Source organism: Muscardinus avellanarius (genome assembly GCF_963383645.1).
Source record: "Muscardinus avellanarius genome assembly, chromosome: 1".
NCBI classification, from domain to species: Eukaryota; Metazoa; Chordata; class Mammalia; order Rodentia; family Gliridae; genus Muscardinus; species Muscardinus avellanarius.
The window spans coordinates 178,607,834-178,632,870 of NC_137786.1; the positions used below are offsets into that span (position 1 = coordinate 178,607,834).

The 25,037-nt window shown below is 50.7% G+C and overlaps 1 protein-coding gene across 3 annotated transcripts in view; it reads left to right on the forward strand.

Moving 5' to 3' along the window:
- The window catches only part of CLPB (ClpB family mitochondrial disaggregase), a gene marked incomplete at both ends in the record, with an annotated part of 164,441 nt that extends 141,364 nt beyond the window's left edge, over nucleotides 1–23,077 (forward strand). For all 3 annotated transcript variants that reach the window (XM_080695225.1, XM_080695224.1, XM_080695226.1), the window contains 9 exons: nucleotides 7,718–7,795; nucleotides 8,838–8,893; nucleotides 14,708–14,752; nucleotides 15,107–15,268; nucleotides 21,143–21,299; nucleotides 21,876–21,949; nucleotides 22,050–22,169; nucleotides 22,374–22,478; nucleotides 22,829–23,077. In XM_080695225.1, coding sequence (XP_080551351.1) covers nucleotides 7,718–7,795; nucleotides 8,838–8,893; nucleotides 14,708–14,752; nucleotides 15,107–15,268; nucleotides 21,143–21,299; nucleotides 21,876–21,949; nucleotides 22,050–22,169; nucleotides 22,374–22,478; nucleotides 22,829–23,077 — 1,046 coding nt within the window. The remainder of the gene's footprint in view (nucleotides 1–7,717; nucleotides 7,796–8,837; nucleotides 8,894–14,707; nucleotides 14,753–15,106; nucleotides 15,269–21,142; nucleotides 21,300–21,875; nucleotides 21,950–22,049; nucleotides 22,170–22,373; nucleotides 22,479–22,828) is intronic.
- Nucleotides 23,078–25,037: the final 1,960 nt, after the last annotated feature.

A 25,037-nucleotide genomic window follows, 5' to 3' on the forward strand; every position in this document is an offset into this window, starting at 1 on the left:
CTAGCAAGGCTGGCGCACAGTTACCGCCTTACAAATGGAGGAGATAAAGCACCAGCCCCACAGCCCAGGCCTCCGTGGCCTCTCCGGTCTCATTAGGTCACCAGAGCCAAAGCAGGGCCAACCTGCATTCCACACACCAGAGCCTCAGCATGGAACATGAGGCTTCTTCCAGAATCCAGAGTGCTGTTAGTCATGGAGAGGGGAAGATGCCCACACTGTCAGGCAGACCTCCTGAGAGCACCATACCTCTAAGCCCCCATCCTCCTCAAAAAGGCAACCAGCTATCTGTTAAGCACATTCAGAACTAGCCCACCATTCACTGGTCTCCTGAATGGAAACAGGCATTTTCTTATCTCCTCCCTCTTCACCCGATACAGCCCAGGTACCAAGTTTTGTCATTCTACCTCTTACATGCTTCTCAAGCCTGACCTCCCCACTCTGTTCCTGATACCCCTGCCCTTGCTCAGATATCCACAGCTCCCACCCGAACTGTGGCAGTGGCCTTCTCACTGGTCTTCCCCTAGGATCCATTCTCCTCACCGCCTGATCTTTGGGAAACACAATTCTAACAACTCCCTCTCCCTTGTTCAAAACCTTGGAGGGCACCTTGCTGGCCTTTCGTGGCTTTCCACTGTTCTGCTGCGCTGATCTCTGCCTGCTTTGGTCACCGCTGCCTGCCGGACTCCTTGTCCTTGGGCCCTTCCACCACCACCCCAGCCCAGCTGCCACACACTGGCCGGTTTCTCCTTGGGCTAACTCAGTTCAGGAGCAGTGTGGCCTGAGGCTCCTCCGGGGCAGATATCACAACTTGTTTATGTCTTCCCAGTTCCTGGCACAAGCACCCTGGTCAGAGTAGATGCTAAACAGTTGATGACATTAATTTATATGTTATGGCCCCTTATCAGCCTCTGCCATGTGCTCTGAGGAAAGAAGAGAAGCTGCCACACCTGTGCTCTGGTAGCGCACAAGTAGAATGGGAAGGGAACACTAGTGAGATATTAATTATGTCAAAACTACTTGACCTGTTACCCCTCGCATGGGCAGGCCATTTCCCATGCCTGCTCTAAGAAGCCACCTATGGACAGCGGTCAACTTACACATCCTTGGAGCTTCTAACAGAGACCATGCCTAATGGCCATTCCGCCTAATCCCAGGTGGCCCTCTGGACCCCCTGTGCTCCCTTGGGCAAGCTCTTCTGCCTCCACTGCCCTCTGGAATCATCAGTGCCGGTCTGTCAACAAAACCTCAGCATCAGCATGTTGCACACCATCCTTTTTTTTCCCCCATTGACTAATCTAAAAGTATAAATTTTCCAAGCCCTGCACCTTTCTGGGCCCTTCTTTGGGGACTGGTGTCGATGTGAGAAATGCATCCAGGTCATCCCTGAGTTACAGAACCGCTCGCAGCTCCATGGCCACGCCATGCCACTTCAGCTGCCTGCCTGGGCTCCGTTCTTCTCGTCACCTGAGCTGCTCTGCCCTTCTGCAAGACTCTGCTCTCAGCACACCCAAGACACGGGCCTTTCGCCGGATCCCCAACCTCCTGCCCTGAATTCAGTCTTTTCATGGTCTTCCCTTGTCACCATGCTCAGCACATGGCGTTTTCAGTGTTCATGTGTCTTCCTTAAAGTTGTTTTCTGAAGTTGGACACATTGAGTGTAAAGAGATTGAACTCAAGTGAGTGAAGTCTGAGCCCATTTTAACACTGCTCATAGCCATTGAGGTAACTCTCCTCCATGAGAGTCCTTCTGAAGGGCTACTTCCCCTGGGAGATGCTGCAGCTTAAAGCAATTATATTCCCAAGTTATGGTTTAAAAAAAAAAAAAAGCTAGATCATTAGAATTTATCAAGAAAAATGAGTCAGCCCAACCAGACTGCCCCAGAACCTTGAGCCGGATGGAGGCAAAGGCCTGGGGTGGGAGGAGGAGACCTTTCCTCCCTTTGGTGTGGTGTCTTCCTGGAATATTCTGCCTACCCAGCCGCCTGGCAGTCTCCCCCTCATCTTTCAGGCACAACATCAGCCAAGCATAAACGGCCCTCCTATACTTCTCCCAACGCATCCATCGCCATTTGGAACTCATAGTTTCATAGGAGCATTTCCTCAAAGACAGAAGCCTTGTTTTAGGCCTCTTTGTGGGTTCCCTACCTCCTGGTAACAGCTTCTTGGCTGAACAGTGTGTAAGGCTCCCTGGAGAGGTATCAGAGGAGAATGGAAGCCTTCATCCACGGATACCAGATACCACCTGGAGTGCCGGGACTCTTGGGTCCAGGCTACACTCTTCTCTTCTGTAAAATGGGTGTTGAATCTGTTTTTCCCCCTATGATTTCAAAAAGAACAAAAGTTAATTTGCTTAAGCCAGAAAGCCCCAGTACTTGGGAGGTTTAGACAGGAGGGTTGCAGGTTTGAGGGTAGCCTCAGCAATCTAGCGAGACTCTGCTTCAAAATAAAAATAAGGGGCAGGATTGTAGCTTAGAGATAGAATGTCCCTGGGTTCAATCCCAGTGCCAAAAAAAATCAGAATTTGCTTATTCAGCAAGCATTAAAGCAGTCTTGGGCTAGTCTCAGGCGTCCCAGGAATCAGAACACCCAGCACCTACTCCCATGGAACACACAGATTGAGGGCACCCTCTCCCTCTGGGTTGAAGGCACAGGCAAATGAAACCCCATACAAAGCTTCTCTTTGATCCCTGGTTTTCTCCTGTGTAAAATGGAAATAATATCTACTTGGGATTATTCAAAGGATTAATGACTTCTACCAGTGCTCCCACTACAACTTCTACTTTTTTTTTTTTTTTTTTTTTTGGTGGTGGTGGTGGTACTGGGGTTCCTGGAAGCCCTTCTACCTCCGGGCTACACTCCCAGACCTATTTTTACATTTTCATTTGGAAACAGGGTCTCCTAAGCCAGCGCACGGCTGGCTTCGAACCTGCCTCCCAAGCGCGGGGATTACAAGCGTGCGCCACCACGCCCGGCTACTTATTTTTATTCTTACTTTTTACAGCTTACAGAGTGTTTTCTTAACCCGTCATTAATTTTATCTCTATGTGGAGTTGACACAGCAGATGTGCTGTGTTCCATTTCTTTTTTTTTTTTTTTTTTTTTTTTTTTTTTTTTTGGTGGTGGTGGTACTGGGGTTCCTGGAAGCCCTTCTACCCCCGGGCTACACTCCCAGACCTATTTTTTATACTTTTTTATTTGGAAACAGGGTCTCCTAAGCCAGCACGTGCGGCTGGCTTCGAACCTGCGCGATCCTCCTGTCTCCGCCTCCCAAGCATGGGGATTATAAGCGTGCGCCACCACGCCCGACCCTAACTGAGTATATATCTTACTCAGAGTCAGTCAGTAAGTGGCAGAGCAGGACCCTGAGCTAGTTTCTTTAACTTCTACTCTGTCCACTGTACCAGTCTGTAAATGAACATGTACCAGAGAGTACAGCCCATGAATTAATGAGGCACATGTGCTGTGATGGACTTAATGGGAAAGAGTGGCTGCAGGTGAGTTTTCACATGGTCCAGTAGTGACAGATGTAACTAAGTGCAGATGTCTGGAAAGGGGCAGGATATAAGCAGGGCAGGCATTGGCCCAACATGTGAAGAAGTGTGGTCAGAGCTTGCAGAGATTAGACCAGCCAGAAAAGGGGTTGAGCTATCCATGCAGAAGGCTCTGACACCATCTTGAGCCCAAGAGCAGTAGTGGAGACAGGATCAGGGTCTCTGAGGCTGTGTGTGGACTGGCTGCATGGGCCAGATTGGAAGATTGCAAAGGGAACACCTGGAGGTACGGCTAGGGATGAGGAGGTGCCATGGCAGCAGAAAGCCAGGGAGGAGTTAAAGCCCAGCACCTTCACTTACTGCCTGACTTCTCATAAGTATTTTCTCATCTGTAAGATGGGAGTCAGGTTCCTTCCCTACTTGTTTTATACTGTCATAATGAGACTGATATAAACTTATGTCTACAGTGGTTCTTTATAGACTGTAAAGTGCTGGCAGCGTAACCTGCACATTTTTTGGTCCACAGTGAGAGTGCTAGTGCTTATGACCACGTCCACGTGGGCCCATCCAGGTCTCCATCTGTCCCAGCCTCTACCCTTCTCCATAGCCTCGGTTCTCATCCACCCCTGCCAACCTGAGCACCCTGGGGCTCACCTTCCCCAGCCCTTTCTAGCTGCTTCTATTTTTCATTCTGTCGGGATCCATCTGCTTGGCCGTTTTTCTCTTAAGATATTATTAGAAATATCCAGGGTTGTAATTGTTTAATGGTTGGCATTTCACCTGTTTCATGGGGGGAGTCCAGATCAAGCCTATCCCAGACTCGTGCCCTAGGTCTTTCAGAATTGACCGGGGACAGCTGTGCAGTGGAGTCTGTGTGGCATTATAAAGAGCTCTCTCCCAGGTGCATTATTAGAAGAGAAGGGGGAAAGATGGCCCCAGGCATAATTTAATTCCACATTCTCTGTGGTGTTTTTTATACTGCACAACCCAGTCGTGTTCAGCTCTTGATGGGCTAGGATACTATCCTGAAAACAAAAAGAGCCAGGCACAGTGATGGACGCCTGTAATCCCAGATTTGGGAGGCTAAGGAGAATCGTAAATTAAGGCCAGCCTCAGCAATTTATGAGACATTGTCTCAAAAAGAAAAAAATGACTAGGGGTGTATCTCAATGATAAAGCGCCCCTGGATTCAATCCCTAGTCCTGTGTGTGCACACACACACAAACACACACGCATGCTGGGCACGGTGGCACATGCCTATAATCCCAGTATTTGGGAGCCTGAGACAGGGGAATCACAGGTTCATGGTCAATAGCAACTTAGTGAGACCCTGTTTCAAAAAGTAAAAATAAAAAAAAAATAGAGTTGGGGTATAGCTCAGAGGTAGAATGTTCCTGGGTTCAATCCCCAATGCCAAAAAAAGAAAAAAAAAAATCCCAGAGCAGAACCTCATGTACATGCAAACCTGGAGAACCCCCAACCCCAGCCACATGAGTGATGTCTAGGTACTTTTGCCTCCCTGGGTATCCCATGAAGCCTGAACCCAGTTCATACTTAGCCTCCTTCCAACCTAGAGTCTCAATTTAGCCTTCTTTTGGAAGAATGTGACTCCTTCTGGGCGACCCTCCTCTTAGTCCTGCCGGAGCACACATATGCCTATGTTCACACATAATATTCACAAAAGTCTAGCGTGTGTGTGTGTGTGTGTGTGTGTGTGTGTGTGTGTGTTGCTGGGGATTGAACTCAGGGGCATTCTACCTCCAAGCTACATCCCCAGCCCGATTTTTTATTCTTTATTTCAACATAGGGTCTAAGTTACAGAAAGCCTCACTAAGTAGGTGAGACTGGCCACGAACCTGCAATCTTCCTGCCTCAGGCTCCCAAGTACCAGGATTAAAAGTGTGTGCTACCATGCCCAGCTAGTTTTTGTCATTTGAATACTTCAGCTTTCTCCAAGTACCCTCACCACAGTACCTGTGTTTCTTTTGGAGCACCAGGGACTCCTCCCCAACCAGACTGGGACTGTTCTCGCTTCATCCCACGTTCAGGTACCGATGAGGTCTGTGAGTTCTCTTCATACCAACCCTTTCAGAAAACCTGGGCCATTTAGTTAGAGAAGATCTGGCTTCTAGCCCAGGGAGGTGGACTGAATGAACTTGCCAGTCCTCCCAGGGTTCTCAGGGAGCATTTCTGGGGCAGGCAGAAGTGGCTTATCCAAAGTCCGTGAGGTTGAGCCGGGCATGGTGGCGCACACTTGTAATCCCTGTGCTTGGGACCTGAGACAGGAGGATCACACGGGTTCGAAGCCAGCCTCAGCTACTTATTGAGGCTCTCAGCAACTTAGTGAGGCCCTGTTCCCAAATAAAATATATATATTTTAAAAAAAAGGTCTGGGAGTCTAGCCTGGAGGTAGAAAGCCTCTGGGTTCCACCCCAGGACCACCAAAAAAAAAAAAAAAAAAAAAAAACAAAGTCCGTGAGGTAGTTTCCATGTTTCTCCTGAGGCCATAAGTGGAGAGAAAGAGCCTGTGGTGGCGCATGCGTTTAATCCTGGTACTCGGGAGGCTGAGGCAGGAGGGTCTCAGGTTTGAGGACAGCCTCAGCAACCTAGCAAGACCCTGTTTCAAAACAAAAAACATAGCCTGGTGTGGTGGTGCATGCCTGTGATCCCAGTACTTAGGAGGCTGAGACAGGAAAATCACAGGTTGTGGCAGCCTCAGCAATTTAATGAGGCCCTCCACAACTGAAACCCTGTTTCCAAATACAAATAATAATAATAAAATCGGTCTGGGGGTGTAACTGAGAGGTAGAATGCCCCTGTGTTCAATCCCTAGTACAAAAATTTATTAAAAAGAGCTGGAGGTATAGCTCAGAGGTAGAATCCTCTTGGGTTCAATCCATAATACCATAAGAGAGAGAAAGAGAGAGAGAGAAAGAAAGAAAAGAAATCTAGCCATAAGCCATATAGTATAGCGATTAGGTGCCTGGCTTCTCAAGACTAGCAGACACATCCCTAAAACCGCCAACTCTTTCTTGGTTGACTAAGTTTCCAGGCCTTGTCCTCTGGCATATATTCCTTTGCTAATTTCCCCTGACACTCTGGGGACCAGACCAGACATGCTCTTCCATCTGCAGACAGACCTTGACATTACACAGTGCTCTGTCCGCTTCCTGCTCCTGACTGCCATGTTTCCATTAATGCAACCCAAATTGATATTCACTTTTTAGAGCAGCCTTATATGATTTTTTTAAGCAGGCAGGTTTAGAGAAGGAAGCAACTCTACCATTTATTAGTTGTGTGGCTTGGGCAAGACTTGTTGTCTGTTGCCTCCGTTTCTCTTCAGTATAGTGGAATTGAGAATACTTCCCCTCAGAGTGTTGTTGTGGGTCTTAAGTAAATGCGGTGTTGGTGGATTTTCCAATTGTGTTTCAAATATAACATGCTTAATAAATGACTCTTAAGGTTCTGCCTCATTCCGCTCCCTGATTCTATTTCATCAGTGCGTCTGAGCCCAATCCCCCATGTCATAGCTGAGCCTTCTTGCCTCACCTTTACTGCACAGCCCCGGATTGCACACTTCTTCCTGAGGAGCAGAGGCCAGAGCTTCCTGCTCCAGCAGAGCTGGATCCAGGGGAATCTTGCACAGACCTGTTCTGCTCCCTACCCCACCCTGCTGGAGTGGCTAGCCCTTTCCATGCCCCCAGCTCACACTTCTGATTGGCTTCCAGAAAATGCAACTGGCCATTTTTCTACTTCCTAATCCAGATAGCAGACCAGACCTTGGTTTCCCCAAATGAGAAAGAGCCCAGAGTGCACACCCAGTCCCCCAAGGCCTCTATGGGCTTCTGGCTCCCCCATTTGCGTAGGTGAATAGAAGGATAACCAGCAACAGCTTAAGTTCCTCTCAAATTCTCCGTCCCCCACCCCCTTCACCTCCATTCACCATCCACCCGCCTTTCAGTTTCCCTGGCAACGCTGAGTGCTCATCCTGGAAAACTTTATCCGAAATCTGCTCTGGGCAGCTTTCCAAATCCATGCTAACCTGATTAGGTGTCTCTAGGGGCCTTGCCAGCTAATCAGATTAGGTAGCACTAATGGTAGTGAGGACTTTGAGTGGGCGCAGAGCAGTAAAACATATTGTATACTTAGTGATAATTATCCTGCCTTTTGTGTCATTGATTTATCTGCCTCCCTCCCGTCCCCCTGTCTTGTGTGTTTGGCCATAGCGATCCGGAGGAAGGAGAATGGCTGGTACGACGAAGAACACCCTCTGGTCTTCCTCTTCTTGGGATCATCTGGAATAGGTACTCGGGAGCAGATAGCCAGTGGGGAGGGAGAGCTGGGGTAGTACCTGGCCTGAGCCAGAGAGCCCCACCAGGGGTCATACCATCCACCTGAGTCCCAAACCCAGAAGCAGCTGCTCCAAATTAGAGCCACCAAGAAAGGGGACTCCAGACTTTTTAATCATCTACCATGTTATAAGAACAGCTGGAATCATGCCCTGCCCCAGGAAGTCGTGGTGCAAAGACTAAGTCAGCCGGAGGACCAGGCCCTCAAGGCCATAGCCCTGGCCTAGGCGCTCTGCATCCCCTGGGGCTCCCTTCTGGGAACAGCTGAATCACCTCCTCTGCTGAGCCCAGCCACCACATGCAGGGCAGACTAGCTTTAGGAAGCTAACGAAAGCCCCAGTCGGGTTGCATTGTCTGAGGCATTCTCAGCCCCTCGCTCCCTGTCCTCCCCTCCGCCCACTTTGTCTTGATGAGCGTTCCATGGTTTCATTGCTTCTCGTCTCCTCCCAGCACCTTCATGGACCTAGCTCTCCCTCAGATGCAGGATCCAGAAGGTTACCACCCTGACCATGGTACTACAGACCTTCTGTGACACTCAGTCATCATTCCAAATGACCCTTCAGAGCCACCACTTTGGCATTATTTATTTATATCACAAAGAAGGAGTGTGACACCAGTAAGAAATCCTCTTCATCCCTCTCAGCCGTTCCTTGGCATGTGGTTCCAGGACTTGACTGAATGGCAGGACCATGGGGTCAGGAGAGATGTGAGCCAGGAAGTTTAGGCATTCCCAGGAGAGGTCAGATTATTCTGGACACCAGAGGACAAGTTGGCTGTGGATTAGTCAGCACCCACTGTTGGGGTGCTGCTACAGAGAAAGAGCCTCAGTACCATCCACAGAAAAATTAAGGTACAATGCAGACTTTGATTCTGGCCTAAGTGACTTTAGGAGAACCTCTGAGCCTCAGCATTCCCACCCATAAAATACATGCTTTCCAGAATCCATACATTTCTAATTATCCAGGCCTAACCTAACTCTTCTGTGTTCTCTTACTAGGAAAAACAGAACTGGCCAAGCAGACAGCCAAATACATGCACAAAGATGCCAAAAAGGTAAGGGCTGGGACCCAGGCCTGATCTGCCACCATGAAGACCTATCCAGACTCCAAGGCTCTCTGAATCTGGTAGCAGCCAATCAGAAGGATGGGCCCTGGGAGCAAGTCTCAGCTCTAGCGGCTGCTCCAGGAATCCAGGGAGGTTATCCAACCTCTTTGTGCCTTAGTTGCTTCAACTGTGAAATGGGAATGCTAATCCTCTACCTACCTCACTCTCAGGGGTCCTGGGGAAACCAGATGAGATTCATCCACACAACGCACTGCCAGGCATGCTGGGTGGCACTAAGCCGTATTTGTGAGGGCACCTTCCCTCCCGGAGGAGCCTCACGGCAGTCAGGGCTACACTAAAGGGACTCTCGGCTGTCGGAGAAAGCAAGTCGGAATAAGGCGATACCTGTTGCTTCTCTCCATCCTGCACAAGTGTTTAAGCCTGGTTTCCTGTGCCCTATGCGTGGGCTGCTTCTAGTGTTCCCTCCCATGGCCTGAGCCCTCGATCCACCACAGGAAAGGACCTCCCTTAACCCTATTTGCTCGCACTCGGCATCCCAAGGCTGTTCAGTTCACCTGTCTAGACTGACAGGAAGTTCTCTGGAGAGAGCAGTCCTTGGAAAGAATGTAAAGCTCTAACCAAAGGTAAACTGTCCCACCAGCCTTCCTAGCATTGAGGCCAAGGTCCCCTGCTGCTGGAGATTGCCCAGGACGCCGTGCGCTTGCCTAGATTCTCTGGGATGTCTCCCGACCGAGGTGATAAGGAATTGATCAGGCCTTTGCCAGCCAGTGGCGGATCCCTACATTCCTGCTCCACGTGTGGCCTACCTGTCCTTTTGCCACCTCCCTGAGAACCTGGCAGCCAGAGAAACAAGGTAGCTCAGGCTATGTCCTCCCGAGCTCTTTTTGCCTAGGAGCCCCTGGCTTTGCCAGTATGTTTGCTCTGCCTCAACCAAACCGGCAGCAGACCCACTGGACAGGCAGGCAAGAAGCAAGCAGTACGTGGCATGCTAATATGCGCCAACCAAAATAGCATTTTTAAAACAATTTATCAGGTTGGCAGCGATTGAAACAATTAGCACTCTGGAAAGGGCCATAAACTAGCGAGACTATTAGGGCAGATGCAGTTACGGGCAGGAACCACCTGATTAAGGATGAAGAATTCCAAGTGGTTTAATTTTAATACTGTCAGAAAGGTTAATATTTAATTACAAATTATAATCTCCTTATCCAAGCTATCTTAATACATCTTCATACACGGTGGAAGTAGAAGGAAAGTATCCGCTGACTTGCTAGTGGAGAAAGGAGCCGGGGTCGTTAAAAGACTGATGATGCAAGTGTTTTTTTAGTTGGTGCGTCTAAGCAGGAGCCAGACTGACCTCAGCCCAGGTGTCCTCCTGGCGGGATGATGGTGTCCTTTAGAGAGGTAACGCCATCACCACTGTTGGAGGCAGCAGACTACTTCTGTAGGCACACCTCTGGAGCCAGCCCTTCCTTCACTCAAGTTCTAGTTCGTCTACTTTCTCCTGGCTCCAGGCAGGTTCCTCACCCCCATAAAGTCTCAGTTCTCTTGCCTGTGGATAAGCTGTCAAGTCCTGTGTAAGGAGGTGGGGGACACCACATGAAACATCAGAAACAGCTGGCTCAGGCTCCAGCGCAGTGGCTGCTGCTCCCTGGGCACTCATGTATTCATCGCTCCATCTTCTCCACAGCAGTGATGTCTACCACTCTCTTATTTGATCTTTTGAGGAACATAGCACAGATGCTAACTCAGACCCAATTTTCAGGTGAGGAAACCGAGGCCCAATAGCATCACGAGGATTGTCCAAGGTTGCACCTGTTAAGGGAATCCAGTCTTCAACTCTTCTCTCAGTACCACTGTTCTCAGCTGCTCTAGGAGACTAGGTTGTAAACTTGTCAGTTTGTCCCCATTTCACATAAGGAAATGAGAGGTGTGAAAAGCCCAATTAAAACATCCTTAGCCGGGCGAGGCGGCACACGCTTGTAATCCCAGCATTCGGGAGGCTGAGACAGGAGGATCGCAGTTGGCAGCCAGCCTCAGCTACTTAGGCTCTTTGCAACTCAGTGAGACCCTGTTTCAAAATAAAGAATAACAAATAAGGATAGAGGTGTAGCTTGGAGGTAGAACACCCCTGGGTTCCATTCCCAGTACTGAAAAAATAAAAGCCTTTATTAACCAGGTGTGGTGGGGCATGCTTGTAATCCCAGTACTTGAAAGACTGAGACAGGAGGATCACTGGTTAGCAGCCAAGCTCACTTACTTAATGAGGTCCTTCGCAACTTAGTGAGGCCCTATAAAGAATAAAAAAGATAGGCTGGGCATGGTGGTGCACGCTTGTAATCCCAGCATTCGGGAGGTTGAGATAGGAGAATCTGGGTTCATGGGCAGCCTCAGCTACTACTTAGTGAGGCCCTCTGCATCTCAGTGAGACTCTGTTTCAAAAATAAAGAATAAAAAATAGGGCTGGGGGTGCAGCTTGGAGGTAGAATGCCCCTAGATTCCATCCCCAGTACCACCAAAAAAAAAAATAGAACTGGGGATAGAGCTCAGTGGTAGGATGCCACTCAGTTCAACCTCTAGTGCCTCAGGAAAAAAACAAAAAAGACATCCTTTATTTTAATGCTATAGGTGAGCCCTTTATTTTTTTATTTTTTATTTATTTATTTATTTGGTGGTACTGGGGTTCAAGGAAACCCTTCTACTTCTGGGCTACCCTCCCAGACCTATTTTATACTTTTTAATTTGGAAATAGGGTATCCTAAGCCAGCGCGGTTGGCTTCGAACCTGCACGATCCTCCTGTCTCCACCTCCAAAGCGCGGGGAATACAAGCGTGTGTCACCATGCCCGGCTAGGTGAGCCCTTTATAAAGCTTCTACCTGTATAAGCCCTGTGAGCCACCTCATTACAAATTATGTTTAACAGACATGTTCTGGCCATATGACATGCATATTTGAGGCCTATCTTCAAAATCCAAGAAAGTCATGGGCTTAAAGCTGTCTAATCAGTGTGGTTGAAGCCTCCAGGTTCTTGATCCTTCCATGGGGTATGTTGTAGAAGTGTCAGCTTCATTCAGGGCAGTGGTACACACCTATAATCCCAGCTGCGGAGGCCAAGGCAGGAGAATAAAATTAAATAAGCAAGGGCTGGGAGTGTACTTCAGTGATACGGCTGCCTAGCATTTGTGAAGCCCTGAGTTCCATTTCTAACACCGCAAAAAGAAAAAAAAAGAAAGGAAAAATTGCAGGTTTGGAGCTCAGTGTAAAAGGGCTTTTACCAAACAGAAGTTCCCTTTCATTTGTCTCCCATCGTGAAATGAAAGGAGCACTGGTCTGGGAGTCCATTGGCTTGAACTGTAGTTCTGGTTCTGTGATCCTTAGTTTCCGCATTTTGGTACTAGGGATTGAACCCAGGGGCATTCTACCTCTGAGCTACACCCCAGCCCTATTTTTTATTCTTTATTTTGAAACAGGGTCTCACTGAGTTGCAGAGGGCCTCACTAAGTAGATGAGTCTGGCCTTGAACCTGTGATCTTCCTGTCTCAGCCTCCCAAGTACTGGGATTACAAGCCGTACCCATCTTCCTCTTTTGTAAAGGACTAATACCTGCTGGACCTTGCTGCTTCACAGGGCTGTGTGTGTGTGTGTGTGTGTGTGTGTGTGTGTGTGTGTAATTTATATAATATTTTTATCAGATCTATTTGTGAGCTTATCTTTTTTTTCTCAGCCTCCCTACTATTTCTCCCAAATTAAGCAGCTTTGTTAACTTTGATTACTAGAGTTAATAATCTTTGCAAAAGACCCTAATGGTGTTCTGTGGTGTCATCATGAGGTAGGATAGAGCCCAAAGCTTGCGATTACAGTAGCAGTATAAGGAAGCGATTGGGAGCAAATATTGAGTCCAGCTGCCCGGGCTTAGACCTCAACTCAGCCTACTGTGTGGCAGTGGGGAGGACCTCTGTTTACATTGGCTTTCTCATCTGTAAAATGAGCTCAGTGATGATGCCTGGCCCACTAGATGGCTAGGAAGGTTGAGATAATGAACTAAAATGTTAAAATCATTCTTAGCACACAATACGCACTTGATACATGGTGGATGTCCTTATAATTTGCAATTGCCTCATTTTGTAGATAGCACCAAGCTAACATGATATAAAGTGAAAATGACTCCAGCCAAGAAAAGCAATCTCAGATCAAAGTTAACAGTAACCCTCAGAACTAGGGTGTGAAGCCAGGTCACTGGCCATAGGAAGCACTTGAGTCTAGACCATGGCAGCCTAGGATGCTGACCTCTGAGCACAAAGCTCAGATCCCTTCAAGAGCCCAGCTGCTGGCAGAGGGGGGTAGGAGCAGCTGGGCACTGCCTACGAGCACAGACAGAGCCAGGGGCCAGGCTTGTGGGGCCCTGGGCAAGTTAGCCTGATCTGTGAGTTTCCACATCTTAAAGTGGGGATGGTGATGGCATCTGCAGACTTGTCCATGTTTAAGCCTTTTATGATTTGCTTAGAAAACTGCCAGGCTCATGGTAAGCGCCAGTGGAAGCCAGCTGTTGCCCATCAGAGACGCTCGGTGACTTCAGCCCGTTGCTTCCAGCCTTCCCATCCTCTGCAAGTGCGTGCTGGCTCCCACTGTGCACTGACAGCTGTGTCAGCCCGGTGCCCTTCGGAGCCTCTGTAAGCCCTTTCCCACCTCTCAGAGTTGGGCCCCCAGGCCCCTGATGAGGCTGGGGGAGGAGCAAGAGCCAGTATTACACAGGAAGAAACTGTGGCTCCAAGAGGTGAGGCGGCTGGCCCAGGCCTCACAGGCAGGGGCAGAACTAGAACTGGAATATGAGCCCTCCGGCTCCTGGCCAGGGCCCTTCCTGCCAGCCTGTATCTCAGGCAGAGTGACAGGACTGAAACAACATAATTGAGTGAATTTCTGAGCAGGAGCTGAGACAGAATGTGGCCCTGAATTCCAGACATAGCTATCTTCATCTGAGGTTCAAGCCCACCATCCCTAGCCCTCAGGAGCACTGGCCAGGAGGAGAATCTGGTCTGGGTGGATGGATGGGGTGGCTGTAAATAACCTCCCAATTCCCAGAGTCAGTTCACTCTTCATGGCAAGGGAAGGGGCCCTCTGCCTGTGCTACCCTTCAAATCACACTTGAAGGTCTCTTCCCCCAGATCTAACCGTGGCCCTCCCTGCAGGGGCCACTTCCTTGGAAATCACCCCTGAGCCCAATGGTGGAGAGAGAAGGGTTGCAAGCTATAATATAGGTATCTTTTCAGAAAAATGAAGAAATGTAAATAAATAGAACAATGTATCCTGTTCTGAAGAAAAGTAAAACAGAAAGACACAGGCCACACAGACTTGCACAGTCAGGGGCTCTCTGGAGCCCTTCTCTCCATCTCATCACCAGCCACACTGGTGTGACCAACTCGGTCCACATCTGCCCGCCCCACTTGGTGGGCTATTCCAGGACAGTGACCAAGACTTGTTGGCTTTGTAATTCCAGCATCTGACACACAGGACGCCCTCTGGAAGTGTGCAGCGGTAGACGGTGTGGTAATGAGACCCGCAGACAATTGCCTGAAGGAAAGCACACCTGAATCAGATTACAAAGGGCAGGGACATGATCTGGCTTTATTACGGTGGAAAATGAGGGAATGATGTGGGTGAGTGGGCAGAGAAGGAAGCAAGGACCAGAAGCCGTATCACTAGGATGTGATAGGTGTCTCAGGCCGCTGCAGCCTGAGGCCCAGGGCAGTTGAGGCACTCCCCCGGGGGCCCACACAGACTCAATGCCTGCTTATTTCCACACAGGGCTTCATCAGGCTGGACATGTCTGAGTTCCAGGAGCGACACGAGGTGAGAGGGAGTCCTCGGAGGGCTGCCAGTGTGACCTTCCTGTTCTGTATGACTTATCATTTGGGCCTTCGGACCTCAGATGATTTCTGCAGCCATGAGACTTGTCCTTGGGGCACTTTTGTGCATCAGGGTAACTGATGAGTTTTGCATAGGATTTGCTCTGAAGAATAACCATAGAGAAGATCCTTCTGCTCCCATCACGGCAGGATTCCCTCCAAACTGGGAGAGAGACAGCCGCCCCTTCTTGTTGAGACGGTCAATCTTAGTGTATAAAACCATTTTCCCACGCTGGCCCATATTGCAGACTGAAAAGCCCAGAAAGATCTTCCTAGCAGATTTCCTTCCTCCCACCAGGTGGCCAAGTTTATTGGGTCCCCACCAGGCTACATCGGCCATGAGGAGGGTGGCCAGCTGACCAAGAAGTTGAAGCAGTGTCCCAATGCTGTGGTGCTCTTTGACGAGGTGGACAAGGCTCATCCAGATGTGCTCACCATCATGCTGCAGCTGTTTGATGAGGTGAAAGCCTGGGCCGGATGGGGGTAGGGACCAGAAGGCACTGGGAACAATGCCCAGTAGGAATGCAGGGCCCAGAGGCTGACTGACCATCACTCACTGCTCCCCGGTGTGTACATTCAGCCCTTGGCAGAGGTGCCATCAAGGGGAGCGTGATTTTTTTACTGCAGCTCTGCTCCTGACTGGCTTGTGGCCTCAGCAAGTCACTGCCCATCTCTAAGCTTTAGGGACTTCATGTGACAAGCACAGGGGCTGGATCACACAAGCCCCAGGAGCCATTCTGGTTCCAGCAGCTCCATTCCTTCCTGTGCATCAGATTTGGCCGTTCTTTAACACAGTGGCGTTGTTGTTGCTGATGAGATGGTAACCCCGTAGCTCAGCCCTGCCCTGAGGAGCTCCTCACACTCTGCCCCCACTTGATGAGGTTCTAAATGAGAAGAACTTGCTTTTATGCAGTATATTCTTTGTGCTAGACCTCTGCGAAAGTCCTAACAGACATTGTCATTAATCATAACAATAGCCTGGCAAGGTATAAAGTATCTCATTTTGGTGGGGGGACTAGTGATTGAGCCCAGGAGTGTTCAGTCTCTAAGCTTCTCCCCCAGCCCTATTTTTTCATTTTGTTTTGAAACAGGGCCTTGCTAGGTTGATGAGGTTTTCACTGCTCGCTGAGGCTGTCCTTGAACCTGCAATCTTTCTTAGTCTCCCAAGTACTGGAATTACGAATGTCCACCACCATACCCAGCTAAATTATCTTGTTTTTTCAAGGAAGAAACTGATGTTCAGAGATATTATAAATGATATGTGAGGATCCAAGACTGGACTCCAGACGTAGCTGATTCCAGAGCCCCGGTTCTTCCCTTGAGCCAGGGGAGGGGTTGGTCTTGGTCATGGGAAGGGCTGACCGTTACCTTTTCCAGGGCCCTGCCCTCCCTGGAGAACACAAGTAGTGGAGGGCTGAACTGGGGATGTGGTTTCCTTCTCCTTCCATGCAGAGGCCACAGTAACCAGTCTCAAGTGCCAGGTAGAACCCAGCCTGCCCTCTGCTTAGCCTCTCCAGCTCTGGGCAAATGAGAAGGTGGTTTGCTTCCTGTCATGGGAGGCACAGAAAGGGACTCCCTAGATCAGACAGCCCATCAGGTACCAAGCCAGGAGGATCCCAGGTCCTCCCCAGCTGCCACTGCCTCCCACCTGGCCCAGCACCCTTGGCCTGCCTGGGTTTGCCGCCACCTTCCTGTACACTCAGCCCACCTGCTGAAGGAAAGGTGGCCATGCCTCTGAGGTCACATATGGAGCTGCACATGTACGCTGTGGCCGCCCACTCTGTCCTGGCCTCTTGGAGAGGTTGAGGTCAAAGCTGTGGGCCACACCCCACCCTTCCCTCTGGGCCTCTGCCCAGTATGGACACTGAAGTTAAGGAAGAGTCAGTGATTTGCCTGTCGTCACACAGCTGGGAGGGCAAGAGTGAGGATTCCGGCCCCCTAGTCCCATTCAAAAGCAGCCTAAGTGACCACCATGCAGCTAGGTCAAAAGAGGGCAGCCAGTCTGCTGGGAAGCACACAAGGGGAGAGCTGCACTCAGGGAGGCGAGCACGGCAGCCTGTCTGGCCTCTGGCCTTCCTGGACGATACCAAGAATGGCTTCCTCAGCCCTGAGAGAGGGAAGGCAGCTGCTGACACCCTGCCGACCCCCGAGTCGCCCCGTAAGCCTGTCCACCCTCCTCTGCTGCTTCTCCCCAGTGACAGCCTTTCAGGGAGCTGATAGTAACTCCTTCCTGCTACACCCGCCCAGCCTACTCATTTCTGATTATTTCAAGTTCCATTGACCAAAGCTGCCATTCAGGTTTCCTTAGCCAGGTTTATCCATATGTCCTTCTTAAGAACTAGACCTTGGCTTATTCTCTAACTGTTCCAGAGCCCACAAGTCAGGGGAAATGCTGTTGTCTAATGTATCTAGCAGTACTTCAGCAGACCTTCAGGGGATGAGTGCTTGCTAGGTGACAGAGTGGAGAGGGGCCAGCAGGAGAAAGCTGATGTGCTCAAGTCCAGGAACCGTCTGGTGTGTTTAGGGCATCGCAGTTCAGAACTGCTCAGCTGCAGAGGGACAGTGCAAGCAGAGTGCTGGAGATGAGGTGGGCACGGTCACAGAGGCCAGTTCAAATGCCCCTCAAGGCCCGGAGATGTGGCTCAGTGATAGACCACTTAACCAGCACAGCGCTAAACCCGGCCTGGAGGCAGGAGGGGAGTGCCTCCTCCCAGAAAAGCAAGAACACTACTTCTCTTACCAAAGCACCATGCAAGACTAATGCTGGGGCATTTCCAGGTGAACCAGAACCTATAGCTCAGGGCAAAAGTCTAGGAAGAGACCACGCCCCAGAGAGCCCATCCACTCCTCCTCTCTATGGATTCACACATGGGATGATGGAAAGCATTTGGGGTGAGCGTTCCAGCCCTCCCCAGGATGTGCACGCTGGTGGGAGGTGGGACAGAGCCAGCTCCCTCTTTGGGACACATCTTTATTGCCAAGGAAACTGAGGAGAAAGATGTGAGCACTGAAAGCCACCCTTTGGGTCAGTTGTGCCCTGCACCTGCTCCCCTTGCCCACCTGGGACCCATCCACAGGCCCAGTTATGAGCACAGCTTTGATCTCTTAGAATGAAATTGCTGCTGGGTTATTGCGCTGGCCCGTACAGCAGTGTGTGAACTCAGGCCTCAGGGATGAGCAGCGTGAGTTGAGTGTGCAACACACGGTGCCAGACTAGAGTCACCCCAGTGGGTCCAGCCATATTCAAGCCGGTAAACAGGGCTGAGAGTGAAGAGCTGGTGGCAGCTCTACTACAACGTGCACCCACCTCACCCCACCCTGCCTGCAGAGGGACAGGTGCCAGGCCACTTCCCAGTCAACCCCTTTGAAACTAACACTCTGAGGCCTGGGTGAGGGCCAGCCAGGCTGGAAAGCGCACCCAGCACCCAGAAAGCACTCCCCTGAGGCACGCCCTCCACCTTGGTCTCTAAGGGCAGGGCTTGCCGCTGCATGGGATTTGGAAGCCAAGGCCACCCTGCCTGAAGTCTACACCAGGGAGAGGGAAAGCTTGAGGAAGGTGACTGGACGAGACTGGGTCAAGCACCACTGGCTCAGGCAGGAGCCACTGGTTGGCGCTCAGTGATCCGTGCCCTGAGCCATATTCTCAGCTTAGTAAGAGCTACGCCCCAGCCACTTCCCGGGCAAGTCTCTCTCTCCTAGCATCTGTCCCATTGGCTCTCCAGTGAGGACCAAAGGATGCAAATTGAAATATATATACATACATACATACATACATACATACTGGGGGTTGAACCCAGAGTCATTCTACCTCTGAACTATACCCCCAGCCCTTTTTATTTTGAAACAGATCTTGCTAAACTGCTGAGGCTGTCCTCAAACCTGAGACGCTCCTGTCTCGACCTCCTAAGCAAGTACTGGGATTACAGTGTATACCAGGCTCTAAGGTTTTGGGTTTTTTGCTTTGTTTTGTTTTTTGTTTTCTTTTTGGTGGTGGTGGTGGTACTAGGTATTACAGGCATGGACCACCACACCCAGCAAAAATTCTATATGTATGTATTGGAGATTGAACTTGGCATTCTACCTATAAGCTACGCTCCCAGCCGTTTGTTTTTGTTTTGTTTTGTTTTGTTTTTTTAGTGAAACTGAGGCTTGAACCCAGAGTCATTCTACCTCCGAGTTATACCACTGGCCCTATTTTATTTTATTATTTATTTATTTATTTGTTTGTTTTTGGGTGGTACTGGGGTTCATAGAATCCCTACCACCTCCGGGCTACACTCCCAGGCCTATATTTTTATATATTTTTATTTGGAAACAGGGTCTCTTAAGCCAGCACAGCTGGCTTTGAACCTGCACGATCCTCCTGTCTCCACCTCCCAAGCACGGGGATTACAAGCGTGCGCCACCACGCCTGGCTATATTCTTTATTTTGAAACAAGGTCTCACTGAGTTGTAAAGGGCCTCACTAAGTAGCTGAGGTTGTCCATGAACCACAGTCCTCCTGTCTCAGCTTTCCAAATGCTGGGATTACAAGCGTGCACCACCATCCCCGGCTTAATTCTTTACTTTGAAACAGGGTCTCACTACATTTTGGCGGGCCTCACTAAATTGCTGAGGCTAGCTGCAAACCTGCAATCCTCCTTTCTTGGCCTCCCAAGTCCTGGGATTACAAGCCACCCCACCAGGCTGCCCCCAGCCCTTTTTATTTTTTACCTTGAAATACAGGGTCTGGTCTTGCTAGGTTGCTAAGTCTCACTAATTTGTTAAGGCTGGTCTCAAATCTGTGATCCTCCTATTATATCCTCCCAAATACTGGAATGTGCCACCATGCCCAGCAAGAAAATCTTTTTTTTTTTTTTCTGTACTAGGATGGAACCCAGGGACATTCTACTTCCAAGATAGACCCCCAGCCTGATATTTTACTCTTTATTTTGAAACAGTCTCACTGAGTTCGCTGTCTGCGAACCTAGATTCCCCTGTCTTAGCCTCCCAAATGCTGGGATTACAAGTGTGCGCCACCACATCTGGCTAAGAAAAGTTTTTGAGAAAAAGAATGGCACAGACTTCATTTTTCTAGAACTATTGGGATGCCCTCTGTAGACTGGTATAGCAAGGAGGACACAGCTCTGAATTCAGAGAGTTTGAGTTTCCTATTCGTATTCTAGCTGTGAGACCTTGAATGAATTCCCTAACCTCTCTGAACCTCAGCTGCTTTTTAGAAGTCAGAACTGCACCTACATCCAAGGGTGCTTATGAGGATTCAGGCATTCAGCAGGTAGGTGTTGAACACCGACTCGTTGCTCACCACTGTCCTGGGAGACGGGATAAGCACTCCCAGCCGCTGCCCTGGAGGAGCCACTTTCTAGAGACTGATGAGCTAGCACAGAACACCACAAACAGCCCCCGCAAGGACCTGTGAAGTCCACCCGCGCTCACCGGCATCGCCCTCGCAGCCTGGCCCTGGTTGTCAGTGCTCTCAGCACGATGCCCTCAGGTTCCCTTGACCTGGCTGGCTCCAGAAGGCTATTTTATAGTTCTTCTGTCTCTTTCCTCTGCCATTTGCTCTTTTTCTCTTTGGTACATCTGTCTTCGATATAGATGCCTCTTCCCATGTCACCTCTAGAAAGAGCTAAACATTCCAAGGAAATGTCCCAGTGTGATTAGAGGAGGAACCTGATTTTCTGCCCTATCAGGATGGAGGACAGCTCCAAAGACATGGGGATTGTGCCTGTTGCGGTGTTACATGTCATCGGCCACAGCTGCAGCAGCTCTGACCATGTGCACAGCGTGGCTCACTGAGGTGTTTTTACCAGTGTGAACACATCTAGCCCTCACAGCCACCCTCTAAAACGCCCTCCCCTAGACTCCCGCAGCGGCCTGGCTTCTCTTCCTCCTGTTTCTCATTGCATATTCCCTGGGTCTCACGGGTTCTGTAGGCCAGGAAGCATGTTGAAGGCTGAGTCTCCAGTGCCCAGCAGAGCCTGGCCAGAGTGGCCTCCAAGATGCTGTGTTGGGTGGGAAGTCAGAATGACTTCTGGGTCCAGGGATGGATGGTTGCTGAGATGTCAGCCAGCAGGTACGGTACTGCCTAGAGGCGCTCTCAGCTGTGGAGCAGTTGTAGCCCAGGGCAGTGAGCCCTGCAGCCAGGGTGCAAGTCCAGCACCCCCAAGAACCCACAGGAGGAGCAGCTGGCTGTTGAGATCAGGGGCGGCAGCATGGGGCTCGGGGGGGGGGAAGTACTGATGAGTACTCAGCTCCTGGAGGAAGTGACTGCTGAGTGCAGCGCCTTCCCTGGGCCTGCAGCCCCCTCACCACACTGTCCTCATTCTGCCAGGGCCGGCTGACAGATGGGAAGGGGAAGACCATTGACTGCAAGGACGCCATCTTCATCATGACCTCCAACGTGGCCAGCGACGAGATTGCACAGCACGCACTGCAGCTGAGGCAGGAAGCTCTGGAGATGAGCCGGAACCGCATCGCCGAAAACCTCGGTAAGGCATGTGACCAGCCTCTCTGCAAGTGGCCAGATCATCAGCACATAGGGTGTCAGGGATGGGACTGGGGTTCTGGGCCCAGGCGAGGTCCTGGTCATGACATTTGACCCTGACACCATACCAGGGAATCTCAGGAGACAGACAAAAGCATGTCCCCACTCCCTTGGGAGAGCCCCAAGCCTGCTAGGTGAGGAGGGCTTCAGACAAGACTGGACAGGGGCAGCCAGAGTTTTACGCTGTACAGCTAGAGTCGCTGAGGGGTCAGCAGGTCAGAAGTGGCACAGCCTTTTCAGCCAAGGCGGGTCCCTGTGAAGGAGGGTCTAGGAGAGCACATCAGAAAGAGATGATTTCTCCCACTTTCCATTCAGGATTAGTCCTGTAGCCCCTTTCTTTGGAGTCAGGATCCAAGTTTTTACCCTGACTCTTCTCCCCCCTCACCTACAACTCCCACCCGAGGAGCCCTAGGCTGTGAGCCCTCAAGAGCTGAAGGGTTCCAGAAAGTATGTCACTGGGTAAGGAGACCACACCAAGGCCCAGGGAGCCTTAGCTGTGGCCATGGTTCTGTGTCCACAGGGGATGTCCAGATTAATGACAAGATCACCATCTCGAAGAACTTCAAGGAGAATGTGATTCGCCCCATCCTGAAAGTAAGCAGGGCCTGAAGACCCTTCTTCTCCACTGGGGTCCAGAAACTTCCCTGACCCCCTTGGTCACCAAGCTCACCCCACCTCTAACCTGGCCCCACAGGCTCACTTTCGGAGAGATGAGTTTCTGGGACGAATCAATGAGATTGTCTATTTCCTCCCCTTCTGCCACTCGGAGCTCATCCAACTTGTCAACAAGGAACTCAACTTCTGGGCCAAGAGAGTAAGAGGGGACTGCCTATGCTGGGGAAGGGGTACCTGTCCACTGGCACTGTGGACTGGGAACAAGCCCCCCACCTCCAGGTGGAGCCCTGTGGGGCAGGGCTAGTGTTCCTGGGGGCGCAGTCTCTCCCAGGCCTCAAGCCAAAGTGGCGGGAGATAGAGAGTACTGGGCCATGTGCAGACAGACCCCTCTGACCTCTCTCAGGCCAAACAGAGGCACAACATCACCCTGCTGTGGGACCGGGAGGTGGCAGACGTGTTGGTCGACGGCTACAACGTGCACTACGGTGCCCGCTCCATCAAGCACGAGGTAAGCACGGGAGCCTCAGAGCAGTGGGGCTCCTCCACTCCTCCCTCCCTGGGCCCAGAGCCAGAGGAGATGCCTCTTCAGAACCAAAAATACGAGATAATCAACCAGAAGCCCTGTCTGGAGGATATGCAAGTATGAACCCCTCCTGGAGTGGGAGCTAGGCTGGGCACCCCAGAAACTGACCACCTGGCCCCTCGGGCACAAGCTTGCAAGCTAGGTGGCCTGAGCCCCACTTGCAGATGAGAAAGCTGAGGCTCAGGGAGGGTCTCTGACTCACCCACACAGTGAGTGACAGAGGCCGATTCCAGGGTCAGCCCAAAACAGTGGTGGACACCTCCCACCTCCTGCAGGTGGAGCGCCGTGTGGTGAACCAGCTGGCAGCAGCCTACGAACAGGACCTGCTGCCGGGGGGCTGTACTCTGCGCATCACCGTGGAGGACTCAGACAAGCAGCTGCTCAAGAGCCCTGAACTGCCCTCGCCCCAGGCGGAGAAGCGCCCGCCCAAGCTGCGGCTGGAGATCATCGATAAGGACAGCAAGACCCACAAACTGGACATCCGGGCACCACTCCACCCTGAGAAGGTGTGCCACACCATCTAGCACTCACCTGTGTGTGCCCTGAACATCCAATAAAGGCCCCTCATGTGGCATGCCACCCCACCTTCCCCTCATGCCTCTCCCTCCTCTCACGCGGCCTAAGGCCTGCTGCCCCAACAGGCCCTGGAAGACCCTCCTCGGCCCCGGGCCTGAAGCAGGAATCATGCCTACCCTGCCCTCTCTGTTGTGTGTTCACAGCCTGCTGCAGGTCTCAGGAGGGGAGCTGTCTCTCTGCCCCCTCCAAGGCCAGGAGCAGGGAGGTCCCCATTTCCTATAATCGCTGGAACCTTATCCTGCTCTCGGAAGTATGGCATCTAAAAACAGTCCTGGCAGGAAGAAGACAGGGACCAGGCTGTGACCTGCCATCCTCTGCTGGTACTTGCTCAGCTCAGTGCCTAGGTCCTCTCCACTGGGAGTGGAGGAAGAGTGCAGAGGCCAGGTAGGCAAGACGTTGGCACGTAGTGGAGAGCCACCTACCTCTTTCCCAGGCTCTGAAATTCTAAGACAGAGGAACCGACAGCACCTTCTCTTTCCACTGCCATATCATGTCCGCTGTTCTGTACCTCACCACTCCATGTTTCTGTGGCCTTGGTACTAGGCCAGTGAGTGAAAGGCACCTCTAGAGGACCTGACTAGTTCACTACCCTTCCCTGGTGTGGGCCTGGACAGTAGCTCCGGGTGACCAAGCAAGCCAGCAGTGTCGACATTGGGAAGCTTTAGGGGAGAGTCATAAAACCATACTGTAATTATCAAAACCAGGAAATGGATATTGCTGTAACACTACAGGCTGATCTGCAGACATTTGAATTTTGCCAGTTTTCCATGCCGGTGGCCTCAGCCATCTATAACTTGTTATCCCAACAAAATGAGCCTGAATAAACCTGCAGTTGATTCAGTCCACAGGTCAGTCACTAAGCAAAAGGTCTGGATACCATGTCCCGTGTGGAGTTTTGTGTCCAGCTTGGCAGAATGCAGCAAGTCCCGGGCACCACCTGCAGAAGCCACCACTGCTAACTCCGCCATCCACCCTCCCCGCAGGGCCTTGGTGGAACCCTCCTGTGGGGTTAATCTCTCAGGAAGCAGAGATTGGGGGCAGGAATCAACGTGTCTTGGGTGATAGAATGTCAGGCATGGTATGAAGCTAGGGCACAGGCCCAGCAGTCAGCAGCTGGCCCTCACAGGCATGTCTCCCTTCACAGCACTGCTCTTGTTCTTTGCTTTTTGTTTTGAAACAATTTTAGACTTACAGAAAGTTACAAAAATAGTAGTTAACACAGGCCTTTCACCCAGCTTCTCCTGATAGTAACAGCTCATAAAACCATCTGCAATTATAAAAACCAATAAGCCGGGCGTGTGGTGCACACTTGTCATCCCAGCATTTGGGAGGCAGACAGGAGGGTCACAGTTCACGCCAGCCTCAGCTACTTAGGCCCTTTGCAACTCAGTGAGACCCTTTTTCAAAATAAAGAATAAAAAATTGGGCAGGGGGTGTCTCTCAGAGGTGGAATGCTCCTGGGTTCCATCCCCAGTACCGCAAAAAAAAAAAAAAAGTATTGCTACAATACTACTCACTTACGTGCAGACATTTTAATTTTGCCAGTTTCCCCTTCGTGCCCTTTTCTGGCCTCGGCTCTAGTGCGTGCCAGCCCGCATTTTGTTGTCCTGTTCCTTCATCCCAGCCTGCAGCATCCTCCTTTGTCTTTCATGACCTTGCCACCTTTGAAGAGTTCAGGCTAGCAGTTTGTTTGTTTTTTGTTGTTTTTGTGATACTGGGAATTGAACCCAGGGACATTCTACCAATGAGCTACACCCCTAGCTCTATTTTTTTTTTTTTCCAAACAGAATCTCAGTAAGTTGCAGAGGACCTCACTAAGTTGCTGAATCTGGCAGCAAGCCTGCCATCTTCCTGTCTCAGCCTCCCCAGGCCAATTTTTGTTTTGCTTGTTTGTTTGTTTTAGAATTT